General features: G+C 38.9%; 3 protein-coding genes across 3 annotated transcripts in view; 1 reads left to right on the top strand and 2 right to left on the bottom strand.

Annotated features, from left to right (window-relative positions):
- On the top strand, positions 1–2,778 carry LOC114268902 (uncharacterized). Its single transcript, XM_082888646.1, has 7 exons — positions 1–382; positions 934–1,080; positions 1,189–1,284; positions 1,555–1,795; positions 1,914–2,030; positions 2,426–2,531; positions 2,624–2,778. The coding sequence occupies exons 5-7, from the start codon at positions 1,939–1,941 to the stop codon at positions 2,717–2,719; spliced, it is 294 nt and encodes a 97-aa protein (XP_082744772.1). The 5' UTR covers positions 1–382; positions 934–1,080; positions 1,189–1,284; positions 1,555–1,795; positions 1,914–1,938; the 3' UTR covers positions 2,720–2,778.
- Positions 2,779–12,217: 9,439 nt separating this feature from the next.
- The window catches only part of LOC114323001 (uncharacterized), a 10,718-nt gene continuing 6,760 nt past the window's right edge, over positions 12,218–16,175 (bottom strand). Inside the window, exons 2-3 of the mRNA XM_082886812.1 lie at positions 13,278–16,175; positions 12,218–13,196 (exon numbers count right to left, since the gene is read on the bottom strand). The exon at positions 13,278–16,175 is cut by the window's right edge and continues 596 nt beyond it. The gene's annotated coding sequence lies outside the window, so the exon portion shown is untranslated. The remainder of the gene's footprint in view (positions 13,197–13,277) is intronic.
- LOC145798590 (uncharacterized) overlaps positions 12,218–16,175 on the bottom strand; it is a 6,011-nt gene continuing 2,053 nt past the window's right edge. The window contains exons 1-2 of the mRNA XM_082886813.1: positions 14,146–16,175; positions 12,218–14,058 (exon numbers count right to left, since the gene is read on the bottom strand). The exon at positions 14,146–16,175 is cut by the window's right edge and continues 2,053 nt beyond it. Of these exons, the coding sequence (XP_082742939.1) occupies positions 13,754–14,058; positions 14,146–14,680 (840 nt within the window). The 5' untranslated portion in view covers positions 14,681–16,175 and the 3' untranslated portion in view covers positions 12,218–13,753. The remainder of the gene's footprint in view (positions 14,059–14,145) is intronic.

Raw genomic sequence — 16,175 nt, 5'->3', positions numbered from 1 at the left:
CTAACCTTTAACGATGTTTTATAAATGTCACATTTTATATTGATTAAAACGGTACCGTTTAAGGAATAGAAGTCGTTTTTTAAACGCCTTCACGTGTTACAATAGTATTCCTCCCCCCTCTCTTTAGCTCTGTGAGAATCAAAACCCTTCTCTCTCTCTCTGCGCCCTCATTTTGAATCTGGGAAACATTCAGAGTCTTAGAGATTACGATTCAGAACCCTTCTCGCTCTCTCTCTAAACCCTTCAGTCTCAGAGATTATGATTAAACCTTCTTCAGTTCGGTTTCATCTCAGATCCAGTCTCAGAGTGATTTCGAGTTCGAAGTTCTCTCTTTCTCGATTTCGAAGCTCCACCGCCACCACCATCTGCATCGTTGACTAAGGTGAGCACACCGTCTACAATCTCAGTTTCGCATTCTCTCTCTCTCTCAAGCTCTTCGTTCGATCGATTCTTCTCCTAGGGTTTACATATGTTTAAGATTTCAGATCTGAGTTTTCTCATTCAAAAATATATGTTTGAGATCTGAGATTTCTCATTCAAAAATATGTTTGAGGTTTTGAAATTTCTTACTCTAGTTTTGTTCTTTTGATTGACTCAAAGCTAGATGATGATGTGGGAAATGTTGAAATGGAACTTTTCTTACTTTCGAAGTTTGTGAAATCTTCGGTTTCTTCATGTAGCGAAATACATCTAGATGCAGAAAAGGTTCAAGCATAAGTTTAAAATAATTTGGGTTCTGTTTTACGTAGATTTTATATATGGCCAGTGGCCACCAAGAATTTGTTTCTTAGCTTATCGACAAAACAGAAGGAAACAAATGAAAATTTTGTGGATTTTACTGGTATTTTTGGGTGGAATGGAAATAATGATTGTAAAGTATTATTCCAAATTTTTCATCTTATTGGCAATTGAATCGGTATTATTTTGGAACAGAGCAATCATATCGTGGCACTAAAGGTGCTTTTCAAGAGCCAGCTGAAACAGTCTCAGGTTGAACATCAGCTTCGTTGTGAAGTTGAAATCCAAAGTCATCTCAGACACCCTAATATTTTACGCCTTTATGGATACTTCTATGATCTGGTATAGTTCATCTAGATTATCAAATTTCACAGCTTTTCCATGTTGTTAATCTGTTAACTTTTGTAGCCAACTGACTAATTACCCTTTTTTTCAACACAATTGTTGCAGAAACGAGTTTATTTGATATTGGAATATGCCGCCAAGGGTGAGCTGTACAAGGAGCTACAGAAGTGTAAATACTTTAGTGAAAGACGCTCTACAACTGTGAGTTTCGACACTATGGTTTTCTTTGTTTGTTTATCTTCTATTTGGTTTGTCATTCTTATTACATATTATGTTTCGGAACCTTCCAACTGTGAGTAAATTTATAATTTTTTCGACCACTTGCATCATGAATTTAAGGGATACACTTCGATGCCACGGGCAACATGGTTGCCATTTTTCATTCTATCTATAGAAAACTTGTCATTTTTTTTTTTTGGGTGCATTGACTGTTATGCATTTTTTTTTTTTTCAATTTTTTTTTTTTTTTAGTGGAGAGTGTTGAGCATGATGCAAGTGTAGACATATGGAGCCTTGGTGTTCCACCTTTTGAAGCAAATTGCTCTAGAAGTATTTTAAATTCACTTAGCCTTTGTTGTGGAAGATGATTTGGAGCTTTCTCCTCTATATTGCAAATTTTTAAGGGGTTTGATTGTTAATTATTACTACAATGCTTCAAATTTTAATCCTTCAATCTATGGGGCATCACTGCAGAGACCAAGGTTTGTTCCAGGTATCACTTTCTGACTTTGTTATGTTTGTATTAAACTTGAAGGTATTAGTTTTCAGAAGTAGGCTATGTTTTTTGCAAGAACTAACATTATTAAGAATCTCACTTATATATGTTGCAGTCTATGGGACTACACAAACATCGTAATGAATTTTCTCTGTGGACCCCAAACATTGGATAGTTGCTCCATTTTGAATTTTGAGTGGCTCCGATTCTTCAATGTGGTCATCACTGGCAGGTTTTGTTCTCTTCTCAAAATAATAAAACCTTTAAAACTTACATGCTATAGGTAGAATTGCTGGGGTTGTAGTTCTCATTTTTATTTCTTTATTTATATAGTCTACACTTAACCTATGAGTTGGATGCCTTAGAGCTATGAAGAGTGTATTGTTTCAACCAATGGTAAGGTGTTCTAAAATGGGTTTAAATCCTTTTTTCTCATGCGAAGTTATATAGATATATGCCAAAAACTAGGTGAAAAGTGAGTCATTCCTATCAGAGTATTGACAGGTATGATGGGTAGGACCCATTGCCAAGTTGGATGCTAGTTTTTAATGTGCTTTCCTAATTTTAGGACTACTGAACTTTAAAATTTGAAGTTATATCTAAGGAAGCATTTATTCTTTTTTGCAGTGCAAAACCAAGTTTTTTCCATGATGAAAATCGTGCCCATCTTTTTGAGGTTGAGCCTGAGTCTGGGATGCTTCTTAATACTGATAATGGTACTCCTATGCCTCAGGTTGGTTTACATGCCCTATGTTCTTCTAAAGTTGACAGCATCCTTATCTTCTTTTGTTATGTGTTTTTACAATTTCATCTTCTATTGCCTAGGTGGGAGGTGCTTTAAGGCTACCATTAAAGAGCCTGAATAAGGGTTGTAAAGTGTTCCAGGTAATAAGTTATTTCTATTATAAATCTACCTTGTAAAATTTCTGGAGATTGTATTGTGTGCTTTTGGTTATGGGCATTTTCTCTATGTTGCTAAATTTCACTTGGTTCTCGAATAATAATTTTATATGCTAGTTATATTTCTGAACTTACATTTTCAAGGGGGCAATGTTGGTCATCTGCATAAACTGCTGGGTATAGAGTCAAGTTCACAGGTTTGTTAACATGTTGATTATATTTTTTTCCCCCTTTTTTCAAATGGTTTCTAGACATTATCAAGAAGCCATCACTTTGACTGCTACATTTTCCATTACAATGTGTTCATTGTCTACTTATTCCTTATTCATTCTTTCTTTTAATTAGTTTTTACTTATTCATTTCTCATTAAGATGTGTTCATTAACTGCTACATTTCCTCATCAGATAGGAATTTAATTTGTCTTTGATTCATTATTCCATTTGATTAATTTTTACTTGTTCTAGGTTTTAATGTGATTATGGTTCTAAATCCAGTAGGTCACGTTATGGTTTTAATTTTTAATGTGTTATATATTTAATAGGTTCTTTATGTTGGGGATCACATATATGGAGATATTTTACGCAGTAAAAAGGTTCTAGGTACACTTCTTACAGTTCTTGCCTATTCTTTTTGAATTGTTATTACTTTCTTGTAGATTGATTTTAATGATACAAACACAAGGCTTGTTAAGTTTCGATTGGGTGCTGCCATTTGTTCCTAACTTCTTTATATGAAAAATATGGATAAAGAAACTCTAGGTAAAAGAACTGACCTAACACTGTAATTGTGTTTTCCATAAACTTTAAAGTGCTAGGTCTTTTCATTTTGTTTGGAAAAAAAATTGATAAATCTTTCTTGAGACTACTGAAGTAAATTTTAGGCATAAAACAGTCCCAAAGTTGATTGAAATGTTGAAAACATGTGAAAGATGCTCAAAAGAAGCTTCTTGTTGGATTATTATGGTTTGGACTGGAGTTGTCTTGATGTAATTAGTGGTTTTTCAAGCTGAGTTAATTTTATGTATCCGGATAAGAACAGTTAATTTTAACTAAAAACTTTATGGTGGTCGGTACCCTTTCAGAACTTATCTTCACACAGTGTGTATGACTTTTACTGTGGAGTTTAGTTGTTAACATTTATAGTAGAGATCATCTAATTCTTATTTAAACTTTGTGAAGGATATACCAAGCTGCATTTCAAAATCCATGTAATTCTTAAGAATGCGTGTCTCAGTTCATATTCTCTGAGGAACTGTTACTTGGACACATCTGTCAGATTAACTACTTACGGCGAAGGGATATGTTATATGTATTGATGAATGAAATTGGAATGGGTTTAAGTCTTACTGCCACGAGTGCAGCTTTGCTTCCCCTATTCCCCTTGTATTGATTGTCAAAAAAAAACTCAGTTAATACAGAATAGAGGGTGATATGTCACAGTTAAAAATCCCAGTTAGTTTAGACCCCTGAAATACAAAAAGTAGATAGCTTTTAATTACGCTGCTTCTACAACTCATTATCTTTACAATTAACTGTACATGCAGGCATTGCCAGTTTTCACCTTTGCTAACCAGGCTGGTCTTGACATGCTTGAGACAACCTTGGTCGCCCTTCAAGACATTACTTTGGAGAAGATATTTGATGATCATGGAAGAAAAACTCTCTGCTCTGAGTTTCCACAAATTATGCAACAGGTTTGCAATTTTCTCTTGAATTAATAAATTGGATAAATAATAACTGAGATCAAGCAGATGAATGCCTCTTTAAGTTTCTATGAAAAGTAGCATGGTTCATCCTTTTAGTATCAACAACAATTTGTCGCAATGAATCATTCTTTATGGATGCAGAAACAAATAGAGATGTTGGTTGTTTGGTTGCTTTCAAATACTACTGAAGTCTCTATCTGCTATTGAGATAACATCGATTTCAGACTTCAGTAGTATTTATGAGTTGTGGTTGGAAGAGTTAGTGTTTCTCTTTTTATGAGTTGTGGTTGGAAGAGTTAGTGTTTCTCTTTTTATGAGTTGTGGTTATTAATTGATTTTAATTTTTTTTTTTAAGAAAAAGAAAAAGAAAAAACCTAAATGTAATTAATAAAATAAAAAAACTATTTTGGAAACAGATGATCCAAACCCGAAACCAAAAAAGCCTGACACTCTGGCATCAATCAGGGATCTGATTGGTCATACCATCTATTATTTAGGTGGTGCATGGACTGCTAGAAAGTTCAATGTTCCTTATATATATATATATATATATATATCTTGTGTATCTATGTAGAGAGTGCTCTTTCCTACTATAGTTGCAGTTGTTGTTTGTCGGGTGAGAGAGATTGCAAGTTTTGTGTCCTGATGAAGAAAACACTGAGGTACTTGGCAGGTGTTGCAGGCCCAAGTGGATATGGATCAAACTCAACAGCTGAGCAAGTTACTCAACAAGATTGTTCTTTCTTACTCCATTCTTCTCAAGCTCAACTCACTGCATTAGTCACTGGTTAGTCATCTCATCTCCAACCACACACAAACACACAACACATACACAAACTTCTTTATGATGAAGAACAGTGCCCATTTCCCCCCCTTCTGAATCTGGTCTTCATTTAAATTCTGGGTAATTTTTTACGTACAAATTCTGGTTACATATCATTTTTGTATTTGATTTAATGTTTTTAAGGTTCCCATAATACATTTTATGTGTAAGTGTGTGCACTGTACAATTTTCTTGTGATTATACCTAATTGTTTGGTCAATTTTGTCGTTTTCGGTGGTACCAAAGAACCCAGAATAGTTCCCAAAGGAGTTATTCAAACATTCAGTTTTTGTCAACTCATTCCTCAAAGTTTCAGTTCTTAAACCAATTAATTCATTCCTCAAAGATTCAGTTCCGAGTAACTCATTCAGGACACCACTTTCTTGCCCAGTACAAGCAATATCTTCTTTTTCAACAGTGCCAAAGTAACCCAAAACGTTCGCAAAGGAGTTACCTGCGGAGAGTTCTGTTTCCCTAGAAAAAAGACACCTAGACATGGATCCAGCAAAATTAAGTTGTATAATAACTTTTAACAGAGCATGTTTTCATGCATGCAAAACAGATCTGATGCTTGATTGACATGCCACTCACCTTTTGGGAGGCAAGTTTGGCTCCTTTTGTTGAGCCACCAGCAGATGGACTTTTTCTTGCCCCACTTGCATAGCACTGTTCTTAAGTTTTGAAAATTACTTTTTCTTGCCCCACTTGCATGAAAACATGTTCATGAAAATTACTTGAGAGCTTCTGGTCATCATGGTTGTTGAGGGAACCGGCTCACTGTAATAATGAAAGTCCTTTGCTGGTGGATATACACTTATATGCTTGTATGTTTGTTCTATTTTAACTTTCTCATCTTCACCTCAGGTGTGCTGATAATATGCTTCTTTGACACACGCTGCAGCGTGATTTCTAACTCGCTAGCAATGGTAAACATTTACTGATTGTGGCATGCCATGTATCTGTGTTTTGTAGGTCCTAGCCCAAGTCAAGCCACACAAAAGCAGACAAGAGGTGAGCATTGCTCTTATTAAATATAGGTTCACCTTTCAAAGAAAGAGAAGAAGAATAAGAAGAAAAAGAAGAACTAACAAGGTAAAAATGTAGATTTATACTTATTAATCTATCCTCTAAACTTTAAAAATTAGTGCTATGTTTTATTTTTATTATTTTTTATTAAGTATTCATATGTATAACATAATAAATATATTAAACTATATACTTTGCGCCCCCCCCATGTGTCATGAAAATTGTTGCGGATCTTCAATTTGGTGGGGGGTATGTGGAGGGGGAAAAAAAGAAAAGGGAAACAAAATGTGAATAATATTTAGCTTACATGTTATTTACATTTCCCTTCAATTTTCTAGTGTCATGTTTCTTATTGGTTATATTATACATGATATTGGTGGCTAGTCCGAATTGTTTACACCTGTTGGTTATATCCTCTGTTAATGGTGCTCAGTGCAGTTTATGGCTGTAGAAAATTCTTTATCTTCAGTCAACATGCTGCTTATCAAATCCCAGCAGTATTACAAAGTGTTCCTAGTTAAGTACCATAATTAGTACCATATGATTTAGCTCAGTAGTTTAGAAGTGCATACTGAGACTATACTTGTGTACGTGTATTTCTGATCACTTTGCTGTAATAATATTCAGTTCTGTCAATCATTCAGTGCATAGAAACTGATATGTAGACAATTGGCCTCATTTGGATCCTTTTTTCTAAATGAATAATTTTGACCTTTTCATCATTAACAGGAAGAGGCTACCAAAGGCAAGTCTGCAGGAAAGGCATAGTACCAGACTATGATCTCCGACAGCGATTACACCGAGTTTGAAAACTTCTCAAAGTGGTTGGGAGTCTCCCAGTGAGATTTTTCTGTCTTTGAGTTTTGTCTTGGTATAATATCTTTATCTAATTGTTTTGTTTCAAGAGGAGTTAATTTACTTTTTGTGGCAGTTTTGAGACAAGATTTGAGTTTGGTGGGTTATGTTTTATGACAAGATGGATGGATTTTTCATTTTAGCAGATCTGGAATCAAAATTTTACAAATTGTAGTCTCTTACTTAAACACGGTTTGTTAGTTTTTTTTTGAATGAGAAATTGAATTAATGCTTCATTTGTTATTTGAATGAGAGTTATTATTTTAAATGTTAGTTTTTTTTTAATGTGAAATTGAATTAATGCTTCATTTGTTATTTGAATGGGAGTTATTATTTTAAATGTTAGTTTTATTACAGATATTTGAATGGGAGTTAATATTTTGTATGTTAGTTTTATTATAGGTATTTTTTTATTAATTGAATGAGAAACTAAATTCAATATTTTTTACAGGTATTCTTTTTAATTTAATCAAATAAAATTAGCATAATATCCCCAAAAAAAAAAAAAAGAAAAACAAAAAAGGAAGATATGACGGCGTTTCTACAAACGCCTCCTAATCCCTCAACAGTAACGGTAATATTTTTAAAATAGATACGACGGCGTTTCAAAAACGTCGCTAAATATTGTTGGTGACGTCAGCGTGTGTGGTGGGACATTTGGCGGCGTTCTGTACTAATATCACGACGTTTTTAAAACGTCGCAAAGCTACAGCGACGGCCGCAGCTTCGACGTTTGGTACTAAACGCCACAAAAGGAATTAGGGGCGTTTTTTATACATATGGCGGCGTTTAAAAAACGCCGCTAAAAGTGCAATTTCCAGCAGTGACAGTAGTGGTGAAGAAGAAGAACAGCAAATGGAGGGTTTGCGTAGACTTTACCAGCCTCAACAAAGCCTGCCCCAAAGACAGCTTTCCTCTGCCCAAGATTGACCAGCTAGTAGATGCAACTTCAGGGCATGAAAGGATGAGTTTTTTGGATGCATACAGAGGGTACCACCAGATTGCCATGTACCCTCCAGACGTTGAGAAAACCGCGTTCATCACCCCTAAAGGACTATACTGTTACAAGGTAATGCCTTTTGGGTTGAAAAACGCAGGAGCAACTTACCAAAGGCTAGTAACAAAAATGTTCAAACACCTGATTGGTAAAACGGTAGAAGTCTACATCGATGACATGGTCATGAAGACCAAGGAATCTAAGGGTCATCTTGCCGACCTAAAAGACGTCTTTGATATATTCAAAACATATCGGCTCCGACTTAATGCGTTAAAGTGCGCGTTTGGAGTTAGATCAGGTAAGTTTTTAGGGTATCTGGTAACGAGAAAGGGCATTGAGGCCAGCCCAAACCAAATCAAGGCCATTCTAGAGCTACAGAGCCCGATGTCGGCAAAACTGGTTCAGATGCTTACCGGAAGGGCCGCAGCCCTAAACAGATTCATCAGCAGAAGCTCAGATAAATGCAGACCCTTCTTCAACTTGGTGAAAAAAGCCACAGACTTTCTATGGACAGAAGAATGCGAAGCCGCTTTAACCGACCTAAAGAAGTACTTGACCACGACTCCGGTTCTTTCCAATCCAGAACCAGGGGAAGAACTATATTTGTACTTGGCAGTTTTAGAACACGCCGTCAGTGCAGTACTAATCCGAGAAGAAAAAGGGGAGCAAAAGGCTGTTTACTATGTAAGCAAAACTCTGGCCAGCGCAGAAACAAGGTATCTACCACTGGATAAATTAATGCTAGCCTTAGTAATGGCTTCAAAGAAGCTGAACCATTACTTTCAGGCACATAAAATTGTGGTCTTAATAGAGCATCCATTGAAGTCCTTATTACAGCAAGGAGACTTAACAGGAAGGATAGCAAGATGGGCCGTAGCCCTAGGTCAGTATGATCTGGAGTTCAGGCCGAGAACAGCGATTAAAGGCCAAGTTTTAGCCGACTTCGTGGCAAAATTCACCCCCGAAACCACCGAACATCAAGCTCCGTTGAGCCAGGATGAGCATTGTCCCAGCAAGCAAGGAGAATCTCAGCCAAAGACCAAAGAGCAAAGGAAGGAAAAACTCAGACCCTGTAGCATCTACATTGGCGACTCATTCAGACTGTTTGTCGATGGAAGTTCAAACTGACAAGGCGCAGGGGCAGGAGTACTGCTGATATCTCCAGATGGAGAAATAATAGAACAATCCATCCGTTTGGGGTTCAAGGCCTCAAACAATGAAACGGAATACGAAGCATTAATTGCAGGGCTAAAACTGGCAGCAGCAGCAGAAGCAGATGAGGTAATAGTTTTTTGTGATTCACAACTTATTGTTAACCAGTCCACAGGTGAATTTGCAGCCAGGGACGAAAGGATGTCGGCATATGCAAAAGAGGTCATCAGATTGGCAGCCCTATTTCAAAATTGCCGACTATTCCAAGTTAGCCGAGATGACAACACCCACGCCGACGCGTTGGCTAACCTGGCAAGTTCAATACAGACTGGAAAAACAAGGACAATTATGATCGACTATATGTCGGGCCCGAGCATAGAAAAAAAGAACACAGAGCAGCAAGCAATGTGTGTGGACATGGGGCCAAGCTGGATGGATGCAATTGTTGCATTCCTGAAAAAAGGAAAGCTACCAGAAGATCGTAAGGAGGCACACAAAGTCAGGCTGAAATCGGCAAGATTCTGTCTGACAGAAGATGGACACCTCTACAGAAGGTCCTTCACTGGACCACTTTTAAGGTGCATACACCCTTTACAGGTTGAAGATTTCCTGTATGAAATTCATAAAGGAATTTGTGGAAGCCATACTGGGGGCAGATCATTAGCCCACAGGGCCATTACCCAGGGGTATTGGTGGCCCTACATGTAGAAGGATGCTGAAGCCTACGTAAAGAAGTGTGAACAATGCCAAAAGTTTGCACCTTTGATACATCATCCATCTGCTGACCTAAACCCAGTATCCAGCCCTTGGCCGTTTGCCCAATGGGGCATGGATCTGGTTGGGAAACTTCCCCAGGCAACTGGGCAGAGAAAATACTTGCTGGTGGCAACAGATTACTTTACAAAATGGATAGAGGCAGAACCTCTTGCCAAAATCCGTGATGTAGACATCAAGAACTTTATATGGAGAAACATCATCACCGGATTTGGGATTCTAAGAGCAATAGTTGCCGACAACGGAACACAGTTTGACAGCAAACTCATCAAGAACTTTTATACGAAATTCAAGATCAAAAATTACTTTTCAACACCAAGTTTTCCCCAAAGTAATGGGCAAGCAGAAGCATCCAACAAAGTAATTTTGGATGGAATAAAGAAGTGGCTGCAGGCAGCAAAAGGAAAGTGGGTAGACGAATTGCCCAACGTGCTTTGGGCATATCGAACTACGCCGAGAAGATCAACAGGGGAATCCCCCTTTGCCATGGCTTATGGCACAGAAGCAGTCATCCCATTAGAGATCAGCATCCCAGGGATCAGGACCCAGGGAGTAGAGAATGGCACCAATGACATACTCTTGGCCCGAGATCTAGATCTTCTGGAACAACGAAGAGAAAAAGCTGCAATTCAGCTAGCAGTATACCAGCAACAGCTTGCCAGAGCTTACAACAAGAAGGTTAATCCGAGAGAATTTCAAGTCGGCGACCTAGTCTTGAGAAAAGTCGTCGGCAACAAGAAGGATCCCAGAGAGGGCAAGCTTGGTCCAAACTGGGAAGGACCCTACAGAATTACTTCAGTATTAGGCAATGAAGCTTATCGGCTTAAAGATAACGAGGGCAAAGCACTGCCAAGACCTTGGAACACTTGTAATTTGAAATTTTTCTATCATTAGATGTGTATTATTTTTTGGCCGATGTCATCAATAAAGTTTTTTCAGAGTTCTTTCAACACATATGACTAATAAAATTACATATTCTTTGGAGACATGAATAATGAGAACCCAAGTAGAACTCAGGTTCACATTGGGGGCAGGGAGAACAAGAATGCGTTTACCACTTGTTAAAATTTGTAGCAATTTACAAGTTTGTTAAACCGAGATGATGCTTAACCGAAGTTAAGCCGAGATTATTCCTTAATTCACTTGTTGAAATTTGTAGCAATTTACAAGTTGGAATTAAGCTGATTCCTTATCTTTACTTGTTGAAATTTGTAGCAATTTACAAGTTGAGTTTAAGCCGAGATTATTCCTTAATTCACTTGTTGAAATTTGTAGCAATTTACAAGTTGAAATTAAGCTGATTCCTTATCTTCACTTGTTGAAATTTGTAGCAATTTACAAGTTGAAGTTAAGCCGAGATTATTCCTTAATTCACTTGTTAAAATTTGTAGCAATTTACAAGTTGGAATTAAGCTGATTCCTTATCTTCACTTGTTGAAATTTGTAGCAATTTACAAGTTGAAGTTAAGCCGAGATTATTCCTTAATTCACTTGTTGAAATTTGTAGCAATTTACAAGTTGGAATTAAGCTGATTCCTTATCTTCACTTGTTGAAATTTGTAGCACTTTACAAGTTGAAGTTAAGCCGAGATTACTGCTTCTCTTCGCTTGTTGAAATTTGTAGCAATTTACAAGTTGAAGTGATGCCGAGGTTATTGCTTAAGCCCTTATAGCAATATATAGGTTGTCTAAACCAACGGAAGATGATTAACGCTTGTTGAAATTTGTAGCAATTTACAAGCTGATGTTAAGCCAACATATGATCATCCGTTGAAATTTGCAGCAATTTACAGGTTGGAGTAAAAGCTAAGTATATTGTTTAAACACTTGTTGAAATTTGTAGCAATTTACAAGTAGATCATTATTTAAACACTTGTTATAGCTTGAGAACAGTTTACAGTATATGTTAACACTTGTTGAAATTTGTAGCAATTTACAAGTAGGTTAGATCGAGATCACTGTTTACATACTTGTTAAAATTTGAGAAGAAGCTTGCAAAGTTAACATTCAGTAGTATATGTTTCACACTTGTTAAAATCTATGACAAGTTTGCAGGACAGTATCTTGCCGAAGTAAAGCTTGTAGTTATTATACCCGAGGTATGTTACCCCGAGAAGATTGCACAAAGGTGACGAGATATGAAAAGCGTGCAACACATGCTAAGTATAGAATCACACAAAAGTAATCTAGAGAAAATAAAAAATTGAAGCATTCAGAGGAAAACAGTTGTAGTTGTATACACACATCGGCCATAAGAGGGAGCTTACATTATCCAGAAATTGAAACAAAGTGCAAAGTACAAAAAAAGGAAAGATATCAAAGTTGTGATTCCTCAGCCCCAGGAGCAGTTTGGGTCTGGACCTCGGAAGTTTCTTGCGAAACCACTTCGGCAACCTTCTCTGCCGCCAGCTCGGCGTCAATCTCTGCTATTGTTTTATCAAGACTTCTTTCAGCCAGAAGAAGGTCGGATGATAGCTGCCCTGGAACAGCCTCCTTGGACACCACCTCAAGCCCACCATCCTCTTCATCTTGAGTTAAGTTGATGACCTGCTCAGTGGAAGGAAAGGACTTGGCTTCAGCAGCATCCTTGGATTTTCTCACTAGGGCCTCATCATCATTGTTGTTTTCATCCTCAGCCTTAGACTCTGATTCATCTTCAGCTTGGCTTGGAGGTGGAGGTGGAGGAAATGGGAGAGGAATAACATCGGCATTGCGGAAAGGCGAGTCAACAGGGAGATCAAGTTTTTTTTATCAGGGACATCCAACCAAGGGAAAATCCCCTGTTGCATGCCTGCCTGACTTGAAGCTTGTAATCCTCAGTGACGTCGGCCACACCCTGAGCATAAGCCTTCTCATCAGCCTCTTTGATTTCGGCTTCCTTTGCGGCCAAGGCTTCCTGAAGCTTCTTCTCGGCCTAGGCCGCTCTTCCCTCGGCCTCTTTCTTTTGGGATTCAGCAACTGTCTTGATGGCCTCAGCAGATTCAGCCTTTTCCTCGGCTAAGGTTTGGGCTTTGGTGGCAGCCTTGGCCTGATCCTCCAATTTTTTCATCTTTAATTCAAGAGATTTATTCTCCTTTTTGAGGGAAGAAACCTCCCTCCTCAGGTCGACCAGCTTTTCTCGATTCTGGAAAGATTGCATTGAAAATGAGTGGGCATGCTGGATGGCCTGAAAGAAAACAGAAGTGTTAGAAAATATTTTTAAGTACAAAACAGAATAGAAGAAAAAGTACTAAGCAGGAACGCTTACTTGAACAGAGTGCTGGAGCATTAGGGCATAGTTCTCATATTCACTATACCCGGCATTCCGCTCCAAATCACCAGAAAGGAGCAGCGCCGTAGAAAGGGCAACGCCGACATTAATGTCATCGGCGCTTTCATTGGTCATTATGGGCCTATCTTCCAGAGTAATCTGGGGAGCCCAAGGAACATCAGATTTTTTGGACCCCGAGGTCGTCGTCTGAGTAGATTCTAATGGCTGGGATTCTGCACGCCTCTTCCCAGCGAAAGGTTGAGATTTGCTGCTTTCAGCCAGCTTGGAGATGGGTAAAGCATCGTCAGCCTCAACCTCAGTAGCCTTGGTCTTAGGCTGGGCCTTCTTGGTTTTTCTTGGCTTCAGTGGGGGCGTAGGTTGTGTCGGAACAGCATCGACGTCGGTTGGAAGATCGGCTAGGAGATCTTGGGCGACAGCTTTGGCAGAACCATCTCGGCAGTTTTTACGAGTCTTCATCGACATTTTCTTTCTGGTATTGGGATTAGGTATGGGGCAGAAGTTGATGGTTGGCCGGCTGGATCAGAGGTTGACCCTTGGTCAGCCTGAGATGCTGATGCTGTTTGAAGAGTAGTAGCAGAGGGAGGAGATAGGCTCTTCTTCTTTCTTTTTGGCACGTCGGGCAAAGTTGATTTGTACGTTGGAATAAAGTTCAGCACCAGTGGAGCCTTGTGCCTCTGGATGGGAAGATCTAGGAGCTTTTTCAGGTCTTTGCCTGGGAAGTATGACTGACGAAAGTTTTTTGGTGGCTGATGAAGATCTGCAGGACAAACAAACAGACATTAGAAACAGACAAAGTTTTGAAGACTTGAAAAGAAACAACTAGGTATTGACGCTGGGCTCTTACCCTTGCCCTCTTTAACTGTTCGAAGAAGAGGGTAGAGGTGAACATCTTCGTCTGGGCCAAATTCCCAACTTCCCGAAGCAATAACAAAGTCATCCCCGGCTCCCTTGTTGGAGTCTGGGAGGTCGGCTACAATTTTGAACTCGGTGGACCTTGGCTTGAGGTAGTAGACGTAACCTTTTTCCTTCAGGTTAAGTGGACACATGGTATAACAATATTGTATATCGACAAGGGTGATTCTAACATTTTCTTGTCTAGCTAAGGCGATGATACCAAAAATCACTCGATAAGAGTTTATGGCAAGGTGCATAGGGTTCAACCTATAGTAGTGGAGAACTTCGCGAAAAAAGGGATTAAGTGGAAGCCGAAGTCCACATTCAGTAAAGGCTACAATAGGAAAGGGCATCATATGATCTGTGGGCATGATGGAATCGTCATCCCCAGCTAGCCTGAGGTGAACATCGGTAGGGATGGAAAACTCCTGCCTAAAGTATTCGAGTTTGGTTGGGGTGTTTACCCTATGTCTCCACATACCCATAACGTCGGCCTAAGTTCAGAAGGCTAGGTTTCAGAAAGAAGGCGCTCTTAAAGGGTTATTGGAACCTCGGCAAAGCCCTAGGTAAGGACTGATAAGGTTTGTTTCAGTTTTCCCTAAAAATTAAAGGTTCTATAGACAAATCCCAAACCTAAAACTATGAAGGCAAAGATTGAAAAGCAAGAATTAAAGATAGAGATCTGGAAAGAAAAAACAGAAAACAAGAAACACAGAATGACGTTTCAGAATCAACGAATAGAGGTATGGTTCTCAAAAGGGAAAGAAATACAGAAGTAAACAAGTCAAGAACAGTGGCAAGAAAAGTGTTGAAATAGTGCAAGTGTTCAAGATATGAGCAAAATCATGGAACAAACACATCCAGATGAACAATCCAAGGTTTGAACAAAACAAAAATGGCAGCAAGTAAACGAAAGCGCATAGAAGAAATTGGGAATAAGAGGAACGGAATCTTACCAGAACAAATGGAGCTGGAATGAAAGTCGCCGAGGTAGGGCAACGATTGCAGACACAACAGAGCGGCGAACGCTTCACTGAAATGGAGGAATGAAGACGGTTGTAGAGCTTGGAGTTAGAACAATAGTGGATTTGAGAAAGTTTAGAGAGAGAGAGAGCCAGAAATTCAAATGCATAAAGTAAAGGAGAGAAGACAGAAAGAAAGGTTTTATTAAAAACTTGAAACGGCGGCAAAACAGGGTATTTATTACGCTTGGAGGAACGCGTGCGTCAGACGGTGCAGACGGAGGTAAGACGGCTTACAAGCGCGTCACGGACACGGGCCAATAAGGATATAACGCGTGAGTAAAACGGTTGAAAATTGATGTATGACAGCTCATACGCATGAAGGGATTCATTTGAATTCTTGTTCTCCGAAGAGAACACGTCGGCTTGAAATGAATAATCTCGGCTAAACAGTTTGTTGAGCCAAATATGCAGAAAGGAATATCGATGTAGGTTCCTTCACCTCAGAATGCCGAGGTAATAGAACCTAGGGGGTAGTTGTGGGGATATATTTTCTGAGTACCAACACGTGGTATGGTGACACCGACGTGTCAGCCGAGGTGCTACGTATTGTGGTAGTTACGCCGAGGTGATCTCGGAGTTGCCGAGGTTATCTCCGAAGATATCAGAATCCGAGATAAGCGGATAAGGGACAAGAGTCCTAGGACAAAGATGAGACTTAGTCAAGATAACGATAAAGCTCATAGGGAGTTTATCTTTATCTCTTGAGGAATCCAAAGTAAGCACTGAATTGGAGTTCATAGAAGTCATGCTTCTAGTGGGACTTGGATTGAGTAAACTATAAAAGAGAGGCACCCCCGTGGGTCTAAGGTACGCAATTTATGTTTTGAGCATTAATTTTAGCACTTGATTATCTTTGAGAGAAATACTGACTTGATCGTCGGAGTGCCCCCGGGTGGAAGAACCACCGCCGGAGCCTTTTCTTTCTGTTACAGGTTACCTGAAGCCATCTACTCTG

This window comes from Camellia sinensis, chromosome 9 (genome assembly GCF_055761805.1).
Source record: "Camellia sinensis isolate YWXY chromosome 9, ASM5576180v1, whole genome shotgun sequence".
NCBI classification, from domain to species: Eukaryota; Viridiplantae; Streptophyta; class Magnoliopsida; order Ericales; family Theaceae; genus Camellia; species Camellia sinensis.
Note: the sequence above shows the minus strand (reverse complement) of the source record. Positions and strands in the feature narration are given on the sequence as shown.

Bases quoted from the DNA above. Each gene is read 5' to 3' on its own strand.
- LOC114268902 (XM_082888646.1), top strand. From the start codon at position 1,939: ATGAATTTTCTCTGTGGACCCCAAACATTGGATAGTTGCTCCATTTTG. The intron at 2,031-2,425 runs GTTTTGTTCTCT...TCTTTTTTGCAG, and splicing joins AATGTGGTCATCACTGGCAG to TGCAAAACCAAGTTTTTTCC. The intron at 2,532-2,623 runs GTTGGTTTACAT...TCTATTGCCTAG, and splicing joins ATGGTACTCCTATGCCTCAG to GTGGGAGGTGCTTTAAGGCT.